Below are 15,984 nucleotides of genomic sequence, written 5' to 3' on the forward strand. Positions count from 1 at the left end.
ATCATAATACTTTGACAGATTTCGGTCTGTATTACTGATTGTTCCCTTTCCTAATGTAAATGAAGGAAGCTAATTTTGAGACACAGACATTAAATTTTATAAAAATTATAAAATTTATAAAATCACTTATTTTTATTATTTTAAGTGACATAAGCAGGTTAGAGAAATTTCTGGGATCACGATTCTTTCTTCTCGGTAATAAAACAAGAGACATGAAGGGATATAAACTGTTTGTTCTGAGGACTCTTGGGCAGAATAGTCTTTATCTTTGATCCTAGCAAAAGCCTTCCAGAAACACCGTTTTGCACCGTAGCTTGTCACGTGGCAGCACAGGAAAATTAAAGATAGTCCCATTATGCATGCAAACTAAAATATGTGCTCAGTTTTAGTTATGTGCTAAATTTACAGCTCTTTCAAATACATTGCATCACTATGCATAGCTGTAAGATTTTTACTTGACAATTGCATACACGTACATAATGCATTTTGATCTCTTCCTGACCCATTACCCTCTTATCCCATTCTCTTGAACTAAAACCTTTCTTGCTCCCTGTAAGTCCTTCTCCCACGTTTTGTCCACTGATTTTAATTGGTGGTCCTTATGTGAACATGGCGATAGATTATGTATCCTAACTCATCAGTGGCTATACTCCTAAAGAAACTGCCGACCCTGGAACTTTGAATTTTTTTTGATCACCTACTGTTTGTAACATTCTACAGTCAGAGCTTTAGTTTGTTTCTGGAGTAATCTGCATAAGTTAAAATAATGTGAGATATATTAAATAGGCTTATAATAGAGTGGTTATATAGATGAGAGCATAAATAATGCATGATATAAAATGAAAAGACTTTGGGAGAGAAAAAAGAAATTACAACTTGAATATAATCGTAAAATCATTTATTATTGTGTATCCTGGCCTGTGAACTGTGCTGTTTTCAGTTGGAGGACACTTTGAGGTCAAGAATCAGTTGTGTCAGAAGAGCACCTGCTCCCTGGGAGTAGGGAATGTTAATTGAAACATATTAAAACAGTCTACATAGTGGGACAGATACCTTAAGATATCTAAGCTCTATCTACCTACTTACTCATCTGTCTGTCTGTCTATCTGTCTGTCTGTCTGTCTGTCCATCACTTAGAAAGAGAGTTTGTTGGTAAATGAAGCAAGCACTAATGGAAAGCACTATCACACACTACCCATCACTTCTAAAAAGATTGGGGTTGTGTTTAGGCATCCTGGTAAAATCCTTGCCTGGCTTCTGTTGGCTCACTCTTGCTCACATCCCCAGACTGAGATTCCTTTCAGTGTTTATAGTTTTGGACAAGCACGGCATTGGCGCTAATGAGAATTCTTTTGCTTCTTTAAATTTTGTTCTGTTTTGATGGAATTGTGCTGTGAATGAAGCAACAATCTTTAGAAAGAGTAATGTGAACCTTGCGATTTAAAAAAAAAATTACAGCAAGTGACTGGATACATGTCCCTTTCAGAGTTCAGCTGAGATTCACAGACCATGCATGCAGCATCTCCCAGCCTGCCATGTGCACTGGGACCACTCCCAATTCTCAGGACTGTTGCTCATTTCTGGATGTCCCTGCAAACAGGGAATGATATCACTTAAGGTTTAGGCAATGTTTTTTGGTTTATTTTTTAAAGCAGAAATCCAATGTCAAAATAAAGCCAAGCGGATAAATCCTGTCTTAATAGAGAACATATGTTTCCTGCTCCCCACTGCTAAACCCAGATGTTAATGGCGTGTTTGTCACCACGCTGCTCTCTTGTTTGGCGCTCGCTGAGCTTACACTGCAGGCAAGATAAATGTCATGTGTGCACCATCAGTAAAACCAAGATGATTCTTCACAGTCTGGTGAAGCATTGATGACATCCTAGAGCCAAATTACAAAGGGTTCCTCAGAAATTCGGAGTTCTTCACGGTGTTAAACTTGCATGCAACTCTAACATGAACACAGTGGGCTGAGCTAGGCGAGAAACTGGACATGCTGACATGTTACTTTATGAAGAATGCAATAAAACACAATTACTGCTCAGCTTTGATTTAGAAGTCTTATGGGAATTTTTTTTTCAGTTTGTGTATTTTACAGCACTCCACGGCATTTGAGAGAAATAGATTTAGCTTATTGTTTTAAGTCACTAAATCTTGCAGCCAACGCTAGAAGTTGGCTGGCTAGCTAATAAATGGGAACACTTAATTTGCTTTTGTAAAGAAAGAGAAAAATGGATCTCGCTTTTATAGTCCATTCATTCTGGCCTGTGCATGTATTTTAACTCTGTTCAGCCTTTGATAATATGGCATAGGAAAAACACTTAGGTTCTGAATTGATCAGCTCTCTTAAAAAAAAAAGTCAATCATTTTAAATTACATACCAGTTAATGTAATTGGTAAACATATTATGAATGAGGATTCTAAGTTTAACAAAACATACTCTGATGGAGATTTTAATTTAATATTGACCCATTGGATTTCATGTTTGGTTTTCATTGTCCTCATTTTTCATTTAAAAGCATAATGGGAATTAAAATTTCCCATTAGTTATATTAGAAGCTACCAAACAGCGTGTGTGTGTGTGTGTGTGTGTGTGTGTGTGTGTGTGTGTATAGTTTCATATCACCCAATGAAACAACTAGGAACTTTAGATAGCCCAAGACAAATCATGTCCATTTTTTATTTGTCCACCAGATACATAGGAAGAATGTCCTACATGCTTAAATGTCTATACATTACTGTTCAAAAGCTGACAAACCAGGATGCTAGCCAGACACAAAGATATTTTTCTGGTCACATGAGTTCAAATTGGCTGAGTATGTGAGAAAAGAGGATATCAGACCTGTCACTGGGCTTGAGTGGGAGGCCAAAGCCTGAATCTAAACACATTTTTGAGTTGTCATATTTTCGAGTTGTCTTTGAGACTTCCAAAAAATACTAAGCAAAGGTTTAGATACATTAAGGAAGAATATTTGGCTAAAAATATACACATTGGAACGGTCCCCAAATAACTGATTGCCAAAAATATACACTGGAAGAAATTAAGTAATCCTAAGTACACTGAGAAATGGAATTTAAAAGAGACATAGTTGGAAAAGCAGACCAGGCAGCCCATCAGTTTTAAAGATTGGGGAGATAAGGTCACCTGAGCAAAGAAAGCTGAGGGAGACAGATCAGCTGGTCCCTAGAGAACAGAGGGCCAGGAATCCAACAAGGGACGAGGATGCAAATGAGGCAATGGCTAGCTGCTCAAATTTAGAGAGTCAACAAGAGGAACTAGCTCACATCTGTGATCTCAAAAAGCTGATGCAGAAGAAGCATATCATTAAAGTTTGTTAGGACTTTTACAGAAACCCACCTAGTTCAAGTAAAAATGAAGAGAGATTTGAGATATAAAGTAGAAAACAACTTTGAAGCAGACTTTCTCTAAACCTAGAGAAAGAATACGTAAAAATGTTAAGTCACTAATTTTCATTATTAAATTTATTTACAGCACATGTGCATGCTACTTTAAAAAAAAAAAAATTACGGTCTGGGCCTGAGCACTGAGCAGATCCTCGGTGGCAGCTCTGCCCCCAGTCTCACAAAACCTAGAGGAAGCAGGCCTCCCAAGAGCTCTAACCTAGGCAGTATATTAGGTAAGGAGACAGCAACACCCACCACAAACAGGGAGTAACTGGGAGCTACTAGGACCCAGGATTCACTCCTGGCCCAGAGCACCGGTTCCTTCCTGTCTGTGCCTGAGTACTGAGCAGATCTTGGGCCCCAGCTCTAACCCCAGTAACAACACCCACCCCACACAGTTCTGATACAACCAAGATAATAGGAAAGACAGGCTCCAGTCAGGGACAGGGCAGGTAGCACTAAGGAGATGGCAAAAGGCAAGCTCAAGAACATAAGCATCAGCAACCCAGGGTACTTGGCATCATTAGAACGTAGTTCTCCTACACTAGAAAGTCCTGAATTCCTCATATCACTAGGAAAGCAAGATTTAGATTTAAAATCACTTCTAATGATGATGATAGAGGACTTTAAGAAGGACATAAATAACACTCTCAAAGAATTTGAGAACACAGGTAAACAGGTAGAAGCCCTTAAAGAGGAAACACAAAAGTCTCTTAAAGAATTACAAGAGAACAAAACCAAACAGGTGAAAGAATTGAACAAAACCACCCAGGACATAAAAAGGGAAGTAGAAATAATAAAGAAATCACAAAGGGAGACTACCCTGGAAATAGAAAACCTAGGAAAGAAACCAAGAGTCATAGATGCAAGCATCACCAACAGAATACAAGAGATAGAAGAGAGAATCTCAGGTGCAGAAGATATTGACACAACTGTCAAAGAAAAAGTAAAATGCAAAAGTTCTTAACACAAAACATCCAGGAAATCCAGGACACAATGAGAAGACCAAACCTAAGGTATAGATGAGGGTGAAGATTTCCAACTTAAAGGGCCAATAAATATCTTCAACAAAATTATAGAAGAAAACTTCCCTAACCTAAAGAACGAGATGCCCATAAACATACAAGAAGCCTATAGAATGCCAAATAGACTAGACCAGAAAAGAAATTTCTCCTGTCACATGATAATTGAAACACCAAATGCACAAAAGAAAGAAAGATATTAAATGCAGTAAGGGAAAAAGGCCAAGTAACATATAAAGGCAGACCTATCAGAATTACACCAGACTTCTCATCAGATACTATAAAAGTGAGCAGATGCTGAACAGATGTCATACAGACCCTAAGAGAACACAAATGCCAGCCTAGGCTACTATACCCAGCAAAACTCTCAATTACCATAGATGGAGAAACTAAGATATTCCATGACAAAACTAAATTTACATAAACTTTCTTGTCTAGTCTTTCCACAAACCCAGCATTACAAAGGAAAATAGCAGGAAAGCTCCAATACAAGGAAGGCAATTAAACCGTAGAAAGAGCAAGAAAGTAATCTTCTTCCAACGAATCCAAAAGAAGATAGCCACAAAAAGATAATTCCATCTCTAATAATGAAAATAACAGGAAGCAACAATCACTGTTTCTTAATATCTCTTAACATCAATGGACTCAATTCCCCAATTAAAAGACATAGGCTAATTGACTGGATACGTAAACAGGAGGACCCAGCATTTTGCTGCATACAGGAAACCCACCTCAGTGACAAAGACAGACTCTACCTTAGAGTAAAAGGCTGGAAAACAATTTTTCAAGAAAATGGTCCTAAGAAACAAGCTGGAGTAGCCACTCTAAAATCTCCAGCCTGAGAACACAAAGGAAGGGACTCAAGGCTTCACCTGTATAGGTAGTTGAGGGTGGTCTTGCCAGGCATCAGTGGAAGTAGATGGCCTTGGTGCCTGAAAGTTTGGATTCCCTAGTGTTAGGGAATTCAACAGCAGGGAAGCAGGAATGGGAAGATGATGGGAGCACACCCTCATAGTAATAGGAGGAGGGGGATGGGGTAAGGCATTTTGTGGGGAATGGGAGAGGAGATAACATTGAAAGGTAAATAAATGAAATTTCCAATTAAAAAAATAAACAGATAATGGGTCTGGCAATTGTAGTTGAGCAGTCAAGACTTTTGTCCACAATCTATTACAGAGATTTTGTATAATCCTCAAGGACAAGGTATTGTGGAAGAGGCCCAAGGAACTTTAAAAAGATTGGTAAGACATACTGTTGCTGAGACAAAGAATGATGCCAACCTGTGAGCTTACTTAGTGTCCTGACAAGGGTGACTGGGAGCTGTATTGGACATATGTTCCTGACCACCTTTGCTTGACTATATCCCAGATGGGACAAGCTGCCTTGCCTCAAGTTTTTAGACCTTGTGGGATAGAGAATCAAAAAGAGAAACTATGTCTTTTGTATTCTTCTTAAAGGTGCCCAGCTATAAAAACTCAATCATGTACTGGTCTAGAAATCAATCCAATATGGAAAATAAGAGTCTACTTTTGGAAGACTAAATCTGGACTTTATCAGGAACATACTTGGAAGCTAGATATAGCTTGCCATGATGTTAGGATAGCAAGAGATAATGTTGGGACAGGATCTGGATTTCAAACAAGGGTTAGTACATGTTTAAAGGCTCTTTTCATTGTCAAGCTAAAATTGGGTTTGTCTCTTCTACAGCATTTATTGTAAGTTGCATTGACTATATAATTTCCAAATATGTTAGTGCATTGAAACCTGGCATGTCTGTTACATGTATCAACCAGCTTTTGTCTCACTGCCCTGAGTATTAGAAAACCTTGATTCTCTGAAAAAAAGCTTCAAAGTGCTGGGAGAAGTGAGGTAGGCTTTAAGCAGAAGCAAGAGGGTCGCAGTTTTGATTATTGATGCTATAACAGCTTTAATTCCATTAATAGCTAGCACCACTGCTTCTGCAATAGCATTGACACAACGAGTTAAGACATCTATTTTTGTTAACCCTCTAGCAAAAATGTTACTAATGTATTGAGTATACAAAAGGATTTATATAGGTATCTGGAACAATGAATGATGTTCTATACCCCATTCAAATTATCTGAAGGGGGTTCAGGGTTCAAGAGTTAGGAGCCATTCCAAGTGTCATGACAAATATTATTTGAGTAGTGTTACTTTTGAAATTCACAATGACTGTCATTATAATTAGAAAAAAGTTTAAAGACACCTGTAGGATATTTGGCATAATCCTAACACCTCTCTGGGTGTATTAACTTTGCATAATGAGATTATGAATTTAAAGAATGCTGCTCTGCTGACCTTTGATGCTGCAGATAATACCGATAAAATTATCCATGGCCTGGGCTCAGTATTTCCATTTTTGACAAACCTCAGGAATGGCATATATAGCTTGATCAGGCTAGCTCTTCTTGTCCTGGGGATATTTTTATTCCTGCCCATCATGTTAAAGCTTATCTTTAACAACATCAACATGTTGTCAGCCAAAGTACATGGCTTAAACATGAAAATGAACCCCTAGACAAAGTTATTAAATTAACAGGCTGGCAAGCCAAGGATGGGTAAGATTCTGCACAGAGCCTTACTAATCTAAGACAGAAGTGCATTGCCTTTGATGATGCATATTCCATGATGGGTAAGGAAGGCATTCTTGTCGGAATGACCTAAGACAGGCTCAGTCTTTTAACAAAATAAAAAAGGGAGAGGGGTGGAGAGCCTTTGGGGATGCTTGACAAGAAGCCGACATGTGCCAAGGACAAGGAAAGGTGCTGCTTGACAGGAATATGACATTGGCCAAGTCAAGGAAGTAGGCTTCAAGCAGGAATCTGTCATTAGACTAGAACAGAGAAGTAATTTCAGGTAGAAGTCTAAATCATAGGCTACAACAAAGAAGTAATCTCAGACAGGAATCTAAATATTAGGCCAGAACAGAGAAGTAATTTCAGACAAGATTCTAAATTTTAGGATAGAACAAGGAAGTAGGCTTCAGACATGAAAATGACCTTGGGCTAGGATAGGGAAGTATGATCAGATACTTTGCTCATCCTGATAAGCCTTTAGAAACAGTGATCATGGGCATGTTCATATAACTGGGTTTAATGCCTTGCTTTTTCTTTGACTATTTGTGTTTATTGTATTGCTTGTTCCTTGACTATTTGCATCTATTATATTGCTATACCCTCAACCTAGAAAGGACCTTATCACATGTATGTAATCAAAATGGTAGAAAAGCATAAATGAAGAGGAGGTATATATAGTATAGGGAGTTCTAGGGAGGGGAAATGGGAAAAGGGAATGACATCTTACTGTAAATAAATAAAATATCCAATAAAAAAATTCATTTAAGAAGTGAAATAAAGAGAAAGAAAGACTACTCAGGCAGAAAACAGAGGATGACCTTGAGTAGAAGGACAAGGGATCTGGTGTTCCAATTGTTCACAAATTAGAGCTAGTCTGTCTATGTAACAGAAGAAAGGGCACAAGTGACTACCCTGACATATTGTGTTGCGAGATGGGTTCTATTTCACAAATCAGGAAACCCATGCTGGGGGGATATATATATATATATATATATATATATATATATATATATATTTGTGATAATGGAAGAGTTTTGATCACTGGTCAAAACCAGAACAAGAGTGACTGATAGATTGAAACACAAGACAAGATCATTGAAAGTGAAGGAAACAAGAACAAAGAGCATAGGATGTTGAAGGGTGAGTTATATGAACGTTTAAATATGTATTATGATCTGTAGGAGTATTTAAATATGTGATAAGACAATAGTACTAGGAAGTAAACAAAACTACATAAGGATAAATGTCTTTTTAAAAATGATGTCCAATGCACCACAGATCTATAGGGAAGTGTAACAGCAAGGGACACAGAACATTGTTGTATAGACACTGTGTTCAAGGCATGACACCTCACAAAAGAATAGACATTACAAGAGCAAAGAGACACGAGGACACCTTCATCTCATTCAGGACCAGGGCTCTAAAGAAGATGGGAGAGAGAACAACTATCATCTCTGGACCTTCCAGAGGGGTAGAATGGAATGCCCAGAAGAAAAATATAGGTTGAGCTTCTGAAGCATTTCTCTAACTTCATTCTCCAGGAGTTACTTCTGTGCATTCATTTTCCTTCAGTCTACATGCCTTGTCATAATTCCAAACAGAAATAATTTTGATTTATTCTCCTGAAAATCCACGGGAGGTAACACGAGCTTTAGGCTTACCCAATTGACTAGGATGTTCTAGAATCTCCTAAAAGCTTTTTTTTGGCCATGCCTCATGTACCCTCTGTATGGAATCTGTTCTTCTATAGAACATGTCACAGCCATGAAAGTGAGCCCCGACTTACTGCCTATATTGCTGATTCCAATTAATGACCAACCCTCTCTGTTTCTAGAATGGAAAAATTAAATTCAGGGCTCTTGCCTCAGAAAGCATTTCCCAATAAGAACACACTGAAGAACAACCTCCTTTTACTTTTTGTTTGATTGTTCGGGGATCCTGTTTTTTATGCTGAAGATCCAGGGCCTTGCTCCTGGTAGGCAAGCACTGGTGCATGGAGTTATATCCCAGCCCACATAACAAAAGAGTATACAAGATAGTTTAGGACAAATGATCATTGATTATTAGTTGAACTCTCAAGTCATTGAAATAACCAAAAATAGGCCACATACTTTTCAAGTACCTTGTAGATTACAAATACAGGTTGATTGAACTTATTATCCAGAGGATAATAAACTTCTATATTAAGCAAGATGTCTTTTCTGTTAGTTTCTGAAATGCCACCACTAGTTAATTATTTCTCTGTGTTTATACTGCCATGTCATTGGACTCTTTTTAATTCTGGTTGGAATACTAAACACTAATTATTTATTTGCAGCAAACTAGATGATACACAGGCCACCAAATTTTATTTGGATTTCCAATAAATAAGAAATAATTTTAGTAAACACATCATAGATGTTTCATGAACAAAATGGAGAGCCATGCTATGTGTGGAGGCATCACAGGTCCTGGAAACCTGCTACTGTATAGTCACCCAAGTAAATGCAGCCATACCCTTGGAGAGCAACACCAGTCCAGATGGAAACACAGGTGTGGATTTTCAGTCACCCTTTTGATATAATGATCATTAGAAGTAAAGAGTGTGTCAGCAGGTATTAGAAAAATAGTTCTGGCTAGCTCTCAGCCTGGCCACCATGTTCCCACTCTAAATTTCCTCACTAAAGGCAGCACCAGCTAGCCAATAGCACCAGCTCAGGACCCAGGAAAGGGTGGTGCTGCCTCCAATGGTCAGCTCCATGGTGACCATGGTTCTAGGCATGGGTCCTGGGCCAACTCTGCCACCCTAACAGTGCTCAGATAAACCCCAGATAATAACCATCATCCTCTCAGTACTTGGTAGAAATAAGACTCTTAATGCTTAAGACTAACCCGTGGATTTATATATTAGCAAATTCTCAATCCACAAGATGCCCACACAATTAGAATTGTTATCTCAATTACATAACCTTGATATGAATAACTAGCTAAGACTGATAGAGATAGGAGGGTGACATCTGCAACCATCTTGCCTCCCCTCCTCTTCTCTCTCGTTCTCCTCTCTCTCCCTCTTTTTTCTCTCCCTCAAACTTTTTTGCTCCACCTCCTCTTCTACTTCCCAATCCCTGGATCTAGCCTTTATTTTACAGATTAAGGTGGGCAGAAGGTTCACAAGAAGTTACCTGTATACTGATTCACTCCTCATCTGCAGCCCCTCTCAGGAAAGCAGAATTAGCATCAAAATACAAGACCAGGGCTATCCACAACGGGGGAGTATGTTTTAGAAGCAAGTTGGGAAAAACCTGCAAGTGACTGACCATAACATGAGTAGAAACTGAAGAGGACCCAGTGTGAGTCCTCCCCTAGGCTCACTGTGTCAGGCAGAACATCAGTCACGGGTGTTCTATATGCATGAGTATGCATTGTATGGCTTTCTGGTTGATGATACTTAACACAGATAAAAAAGAAAAGAAGGTAAAGAGATAAAGAGTGGATTGGGTTCCAATATGGAGAATTAAAAAAACAGAGGAAGGCAGTTGGCAAAGGGTCCAGCACTGTACGCTTCTCTGTGGGGAGCCGACAATATCACACAATAGCCTACAACAGCTGAGCACACTCTGATAACATCTTGTTTTAGATACCCAGGATTTTCCCTTGGGTGTGTGAGACTTAAAGGTGTGATTTAGAGCCGAGACTTAAGGGCGTGACCTAAGGTGTGATTTAAAGATAAGATCTAAGGGCGTGACTTAAGGGCATGACTTAGAGGCGTGGCTGCTGTAAAAAAAAAAAAGTATCACATCACTGGTGCATGAAGAGCAGAAATATGTTGTCTGAACACTTTATCAGTTGGGGTCTAAAACCATTATGTCAACAGCAGTGGTTCTTTTTCATAACCTAGCAGAAGAATCTCTGCCAGCATCACCCAGGGTCTGTTTGTAGTTTCCTCTTTGTAATATCCATGCCATCCCTTTTTATAAGAGTACCAATAATATCAGACTAGAGGGTCTCATCCTAGATGCTCTACTTACTTTTCTATTGCTGTGAAGAGACACCATGACCAAGGCAACTTAGAAAAGAAAATGTTTACTGGGACTCATGATTACCATGGCAGCAGGCAAGCAGGCATGATTCTGGACCGATAGCTGAGAGGTCACATCTGATCCACAGCAAGAAGCAGAGAAAGATCTAACCAGGAATGGAGTGGGCTTTTGAAACCTTAAAGCCCACTTCCTGTGCCAAACCTCCTCCAACAAAGGCCCCACCTCCTAATCCTTCCCAAACAGTTCCATCAAGTGGGGACCAAGTATCCAAATACATGCGCTATGGGGGCAATGCTTATTCAGTCCATCACACTGTATAACTAATTGTATCCCAGTTGACATCATTTCCCAATCAGATCTCTTTCTGTGGCTCTCAGACTTACCAGGTCAGTGTGTGGATCTGTGGGAGTGACATGATTTAGCCTGTAAGATGAAAAAGCAGCCATTTCTTCCATTGTAACAAGAAGAAAGGATTGTAATTGTGTGTGTCCGTAGAATCGATGGCAGTTTTAATAGTGGAGACAAAGTTATCAGCAGAGAGGTCAGACTTGGAAGTAAAAGCTAAAAATTTCCTGATGGAGGTTTGAAAGACAGTTGAACAGAAAGAGAGAAGGCTGACCTGGCTGGCCTAGACAGGCACTACCACACTGCATACATGTAGATGATGCACTCAATGATTCAGTGTGTTCTTTCCACCATCATGGGATGTCTTCAGAGGAGAAGGTGCTTTGACTATGTGATCGTTTACAACAAGACAAATGCCAGTTTCACTAAAGAAAATCTATTCTCGTATTAACCAGGCATGCATACACTTGGAGATCAAGCTAAATGGCAATTTATTTGCAATGATCCCTAGTTTTATTACTAAAATGTACATGGCTAGAATTCATTCCCTTTAATGTTATTTCTCCCCTAGACTATCCTAAAGAAAGATATTACCTTGTGCATCTACCTGTCCCTTAATATGCCCCAGTATTCCTCAATGCTGAGGACTTTAATCCTCAGCCAACATTATCTGAATTGAACCTTGAGTAATGGTCTCCTACAAAGCAAGCAACTATGTCATTTGGAAAAGCAATTTTTCTCAGGAAGCTTTATCTAAAGCTCTATATTTTCCAGGACAGGGAGATGTGAGATTTGTGGGTAATTATACAATTATAGAGCATATATGTTTATGATAACCCCCAGCAAGACAACAACCTTGAATCTCTTGAAGAAATATAATTGATCTCCAGCCACATAAAAAGACTAGCTTAATTTATGGCAGAACAGTATTGACAGTACAGTCGCAAATAAGTTTTTTTATGTTTATGGAATTGATAACAGGTACTCATTAAAAATCATATAATAATAGCAATGTTCTCATGCAAGAGTGAACAGGATTAATAGGAGTAATCCTGATTATAATTAATATAATTATATATTATATAATATAAGTTATATAAGTAATATAATATAATACTTATAATAATATAAGTAATATAAGAAATGAAGAAATATTATACTACTATATTTTATCTCTTTTTTTTTCAGAGTGATTATGTACTTAGCTTTTTTCTCTCAGAACATATACAAGCAACACTTGAAGACTCTCCATTTGTAGACCCAGGCAAGTGAATCCATCACAATTACCATGTGCAGTGACTGTGTATGTAATTGCAGGGAAGATCCACTGGTAATGTCTTTGGTTCCAAATGATAATGTCTTTTTAATGCTAAGATCTTACTGTTTTCTCCCTAGCCATTTCTAAAGAAGGGGAAACCCCTGAGAATATAGTCTTCAAGTTAAGATGAAAAAAGATGTGTTTGTCCCTTTACAATAGTGACAGGATGCCACACTCTTCCCTGTTGCAATTAGTTGTGCTTTGAATTTAAATTGCAGTTCAAAGACAGAATCTTTGTTTTCTCTGGCATAGGAGTCGCAAAGTTTTACTACTACCTTTTATAACACAAATAGTAAAGATAACAATAACAACAATAATAAAGGAAAAATATCCATGGAGTTTTACTCCTAAGATTTAAAGCCCATGATGCTCTACTCCCTGAACAAAGTTTGGTATCAGTGTCACCATCTGGTTCTCTTCCGAATGTGTCCTGTGCAAGTTCTAACGGACATTCAATCATTTCCCCTAGACTTACACAGGCTCCTTTAAAAGTTCTGTGAGTTTCAACCATTTAAAATATATTTGACAAGGAGTGGCAATCCAATAACATATTAGTTTTATATAAACATTAATTTGTTAATTTTATTTGTGTGTATATTTGTTGGCCAGCATATGTGTATGTCCAGCACATGTGTGCAGGTGAACTAAAGTTACAGGTGGCCGCAAGTCACTTGATGACTTCTGGGAACTGCATCTGGGTCTTCTCCAAGAATAAAGGGAACTCTTAGTCACTGAGCCATCTTCTACCCTACACATGCTGGTTTTCATCTCCATATTTATAGATGCATAATTTTTCATCCACCACCAATCCTTCCAATTCATAGTCTTCATTTTTATCCATCTTAACCTCCTGACTCTTGTTTAAGGTTTTACTACCTGCTCGTTATACCTGGCATCCTAGGTATTTGTCACTTAGGTAGACAGTTTTCTGAATGATCTGTTATACGGCATAAGTATTTATTAAATTGTGTAAATGTGCTTGCACATAGCCAACATCTCTTACTACATGAAAAGTAATGTTGAGACAAGGACTCCCTTCCCCAACCCTCATTGCTCATACTTAGAATTCCTGAGATAATATATGAAGGTATCCAGAGAAAGAGGGGAGAGAAACTGAAAACATAGAAAGAAAAAAAGAAAACAATCAATTTTAATTACCTGAGATGTTACAATCACCAATGGCACAAACTTTAATAATGACCCATAAAAAATAAAATATTGAGCTGTTCAGTTCTAGAGATGCTGTCAGAAGGGAGCTGTGTAGGCCTCTCCTCTGTCACTGAAGCCCCTCAAGAAAAATTGCTTCTTAATGCTTCAAGAAATTAAACTTCAGATTACTGCCAACTTTTGATTTTATTCATAGTATTATTCCTGAAAGGTATTTTGAAATACACATGCACCCAAAATTACAACGATTATTATAAAAACTTAAGCAGCGCTTTGAGGAAGTTTCCAATTTTAAATTTTCTTACTTCGTCAATACTCAAGAATTCTTTCAACAGTTACAAACAATCATAGATTTGATTCATGCCATGTCAGCTATAGGCTGCCTACTAAAAACAGTTTATTGTCTTAAAACAGTTGGACACATTTTCCAAGCAGGATATTCAAATCACTGCAATAAGCAAGAATTCACAGGAAGCTGTGCCTTATTTTGTTCTTCAAATAATTTCATCATTCTTGATTCTTAATCTTTAGTCACAGAATGGCTGCTGACTCTTAGCAAGAAGCCTGCTTACTTAAGCATTATGTTCATCCATGAGTTGAAAATTTTAGCTTATGTTGTTAGACGATTAGAGGGCAAAGTTATTCAAATGTGTTCAGATCGTGATTTGCATAGAAACAACCTTAAATGGAAATCCCAGACTTTGGCAACCTCTACTGGAGTGTTGATTTTGAATACCTATGTCTTTAGATGTGTGCCTCGAAAATCATATAAGGATGCTGTATGTGCTGGATATTCACTAATCATCTTGACACACATCTGAAAGGGAGCCTCAACTGAGGAAATTCTTCCACTAGGTTGCTTTGTGGGCATGTCTGGAGAACAACTATCAGTCCTTGGGTTTCAGTGTCTCAAGAAACATGATTTTATGCAACAACATAAGACTTTACCTTTTGCCATGTGCCAGTCTACTCTCCTCTACTAAAATATTCCTTAGCTCCTTGTTGTCCTTCAAGCCACTAATTTCACTGATGACTTTATGTCAGCTCCTTGCCAGCAGGTCCAGGTGAGAGGGAAGCAGGTCCAGTCCCACTGGGCCTCTTCAGGGCTGAGCAACGGCCCAAAAGAAACACACTGGACCAGGAGTCTTGTCGAAGCAGGAACTCAGCTTTAATGTATCAGACTCTCACTTATATAAACTCAGAGCACAGGGAGGAGGAGTTTTGATGGGGGAAGATGACATGGGGGCAGGGAGGGGTGACAGAGGGTATGGGGTGACTAACAGGGCCAATGACAAAGCTCTACATCAGCAACAGCAGGGCTAAACGGGTCTTATTGAGTCTCCCTGGTATGAAAAAGTGACAGACAGGTCTCAAAACTCAAGCCAGGCTCAGGTTTGTCTACAAGGACCAAACCAAGGCCAAAATGGGGCCCAACAACTTTAGAGTATGTGTTTATTACAGACAAGACCTCTTTGATTGAATAAACTGTGTGCATATTGTGCACCTTGGCATTCCAAGATGAACCACCAAGTCTGGCTTCCCATGCAAATGCCTCTTAAATAATTACTGAATAAGCATTGACTGTGACAATCACAGATACATGGTGATAATCACTATAAAGGCAGATCATTATTTTTATAAAGGGTAAAGGAGAGAAGTTCAGAATCATATTGTCTTCTCACAGTCCTGACACAATGGAAAAAATCCTGGTATAGGAGACCTCCCCAACACTAGAATTTTTTAAGGAATCACTGGGGAAAATATCTTCTACAAATAATTATATTCAATGATATTGACTTCATAATACAATCTAAAAAGCCTAATAAATTTTATTTCATCTCTCCATATTGACTTTCTGGTGACATAGGTTTCTGTATGGTACAACAATTAATATAGCTTGTATGGTTTTACATTTCAGTGTCATAGTCAGCATGGGAGAAATGAATTATTTCGGCTCACGATTTCAGAGATTTCAGTCTATGTACTTTTTGGTCATGTTGTTTGGGGGTCTCTGGTAAGACCGTGGTTGGAGCACATACATGATGAGGCAAAGCCACTCATGTGACAGGACAGGACAGAGATAGACAGACTGCAAAATTATGGATAAAGAT

General features: G+C 38.4%; 1 protein-coding gene across 9 annotated transcripts in view; it reads left to right on the forward strand.

Annotated features, from left to right (window-relative positions):
• The window catches only part of Pik3c2g (phosphatidylinositol-4-phosphate 3-kinase catalytic subunit type 2 gamma), a 340,028-nt gene that overhangs the window by 283,452 nt on the left and 40,592 nt on the right, over window positions 1–15,984 (forward strand). For all 9 annotated transcript variants that reach the window (XR_013112697.1, XM_076940719.1, XM_076940715.1 and 6 more), the window contains one exon: window positions 12,577–12,652. Coding sequence is in view for 8 of the 9 variants with exons in the window: in XM_076940719.1 (XP_076796834.1) it covers window positions 12,577–12,652 (76 nt within the window). In the remaining variant the exon portion in view is untranslated. The remainder of the gene's footprint in view (window positions 1–12,576; window positions 12,653–15,984) is intronic.

This window comes from Arvicanthis niloticus, chromosome 9 (assembly GCF_011762505.2).
Source record: "Arvicanthis niloticus isolate mArvNil1 chromosome 9, mArvNil1.pat.X, whole genome shotgun sequence".
NCBI classification, from domain to species: Eukaryota; Metazoa; Chordata; class Mammalia; order Rodentia; family Muridae; genus Arvicanthis; species Arvicanthis niloticus.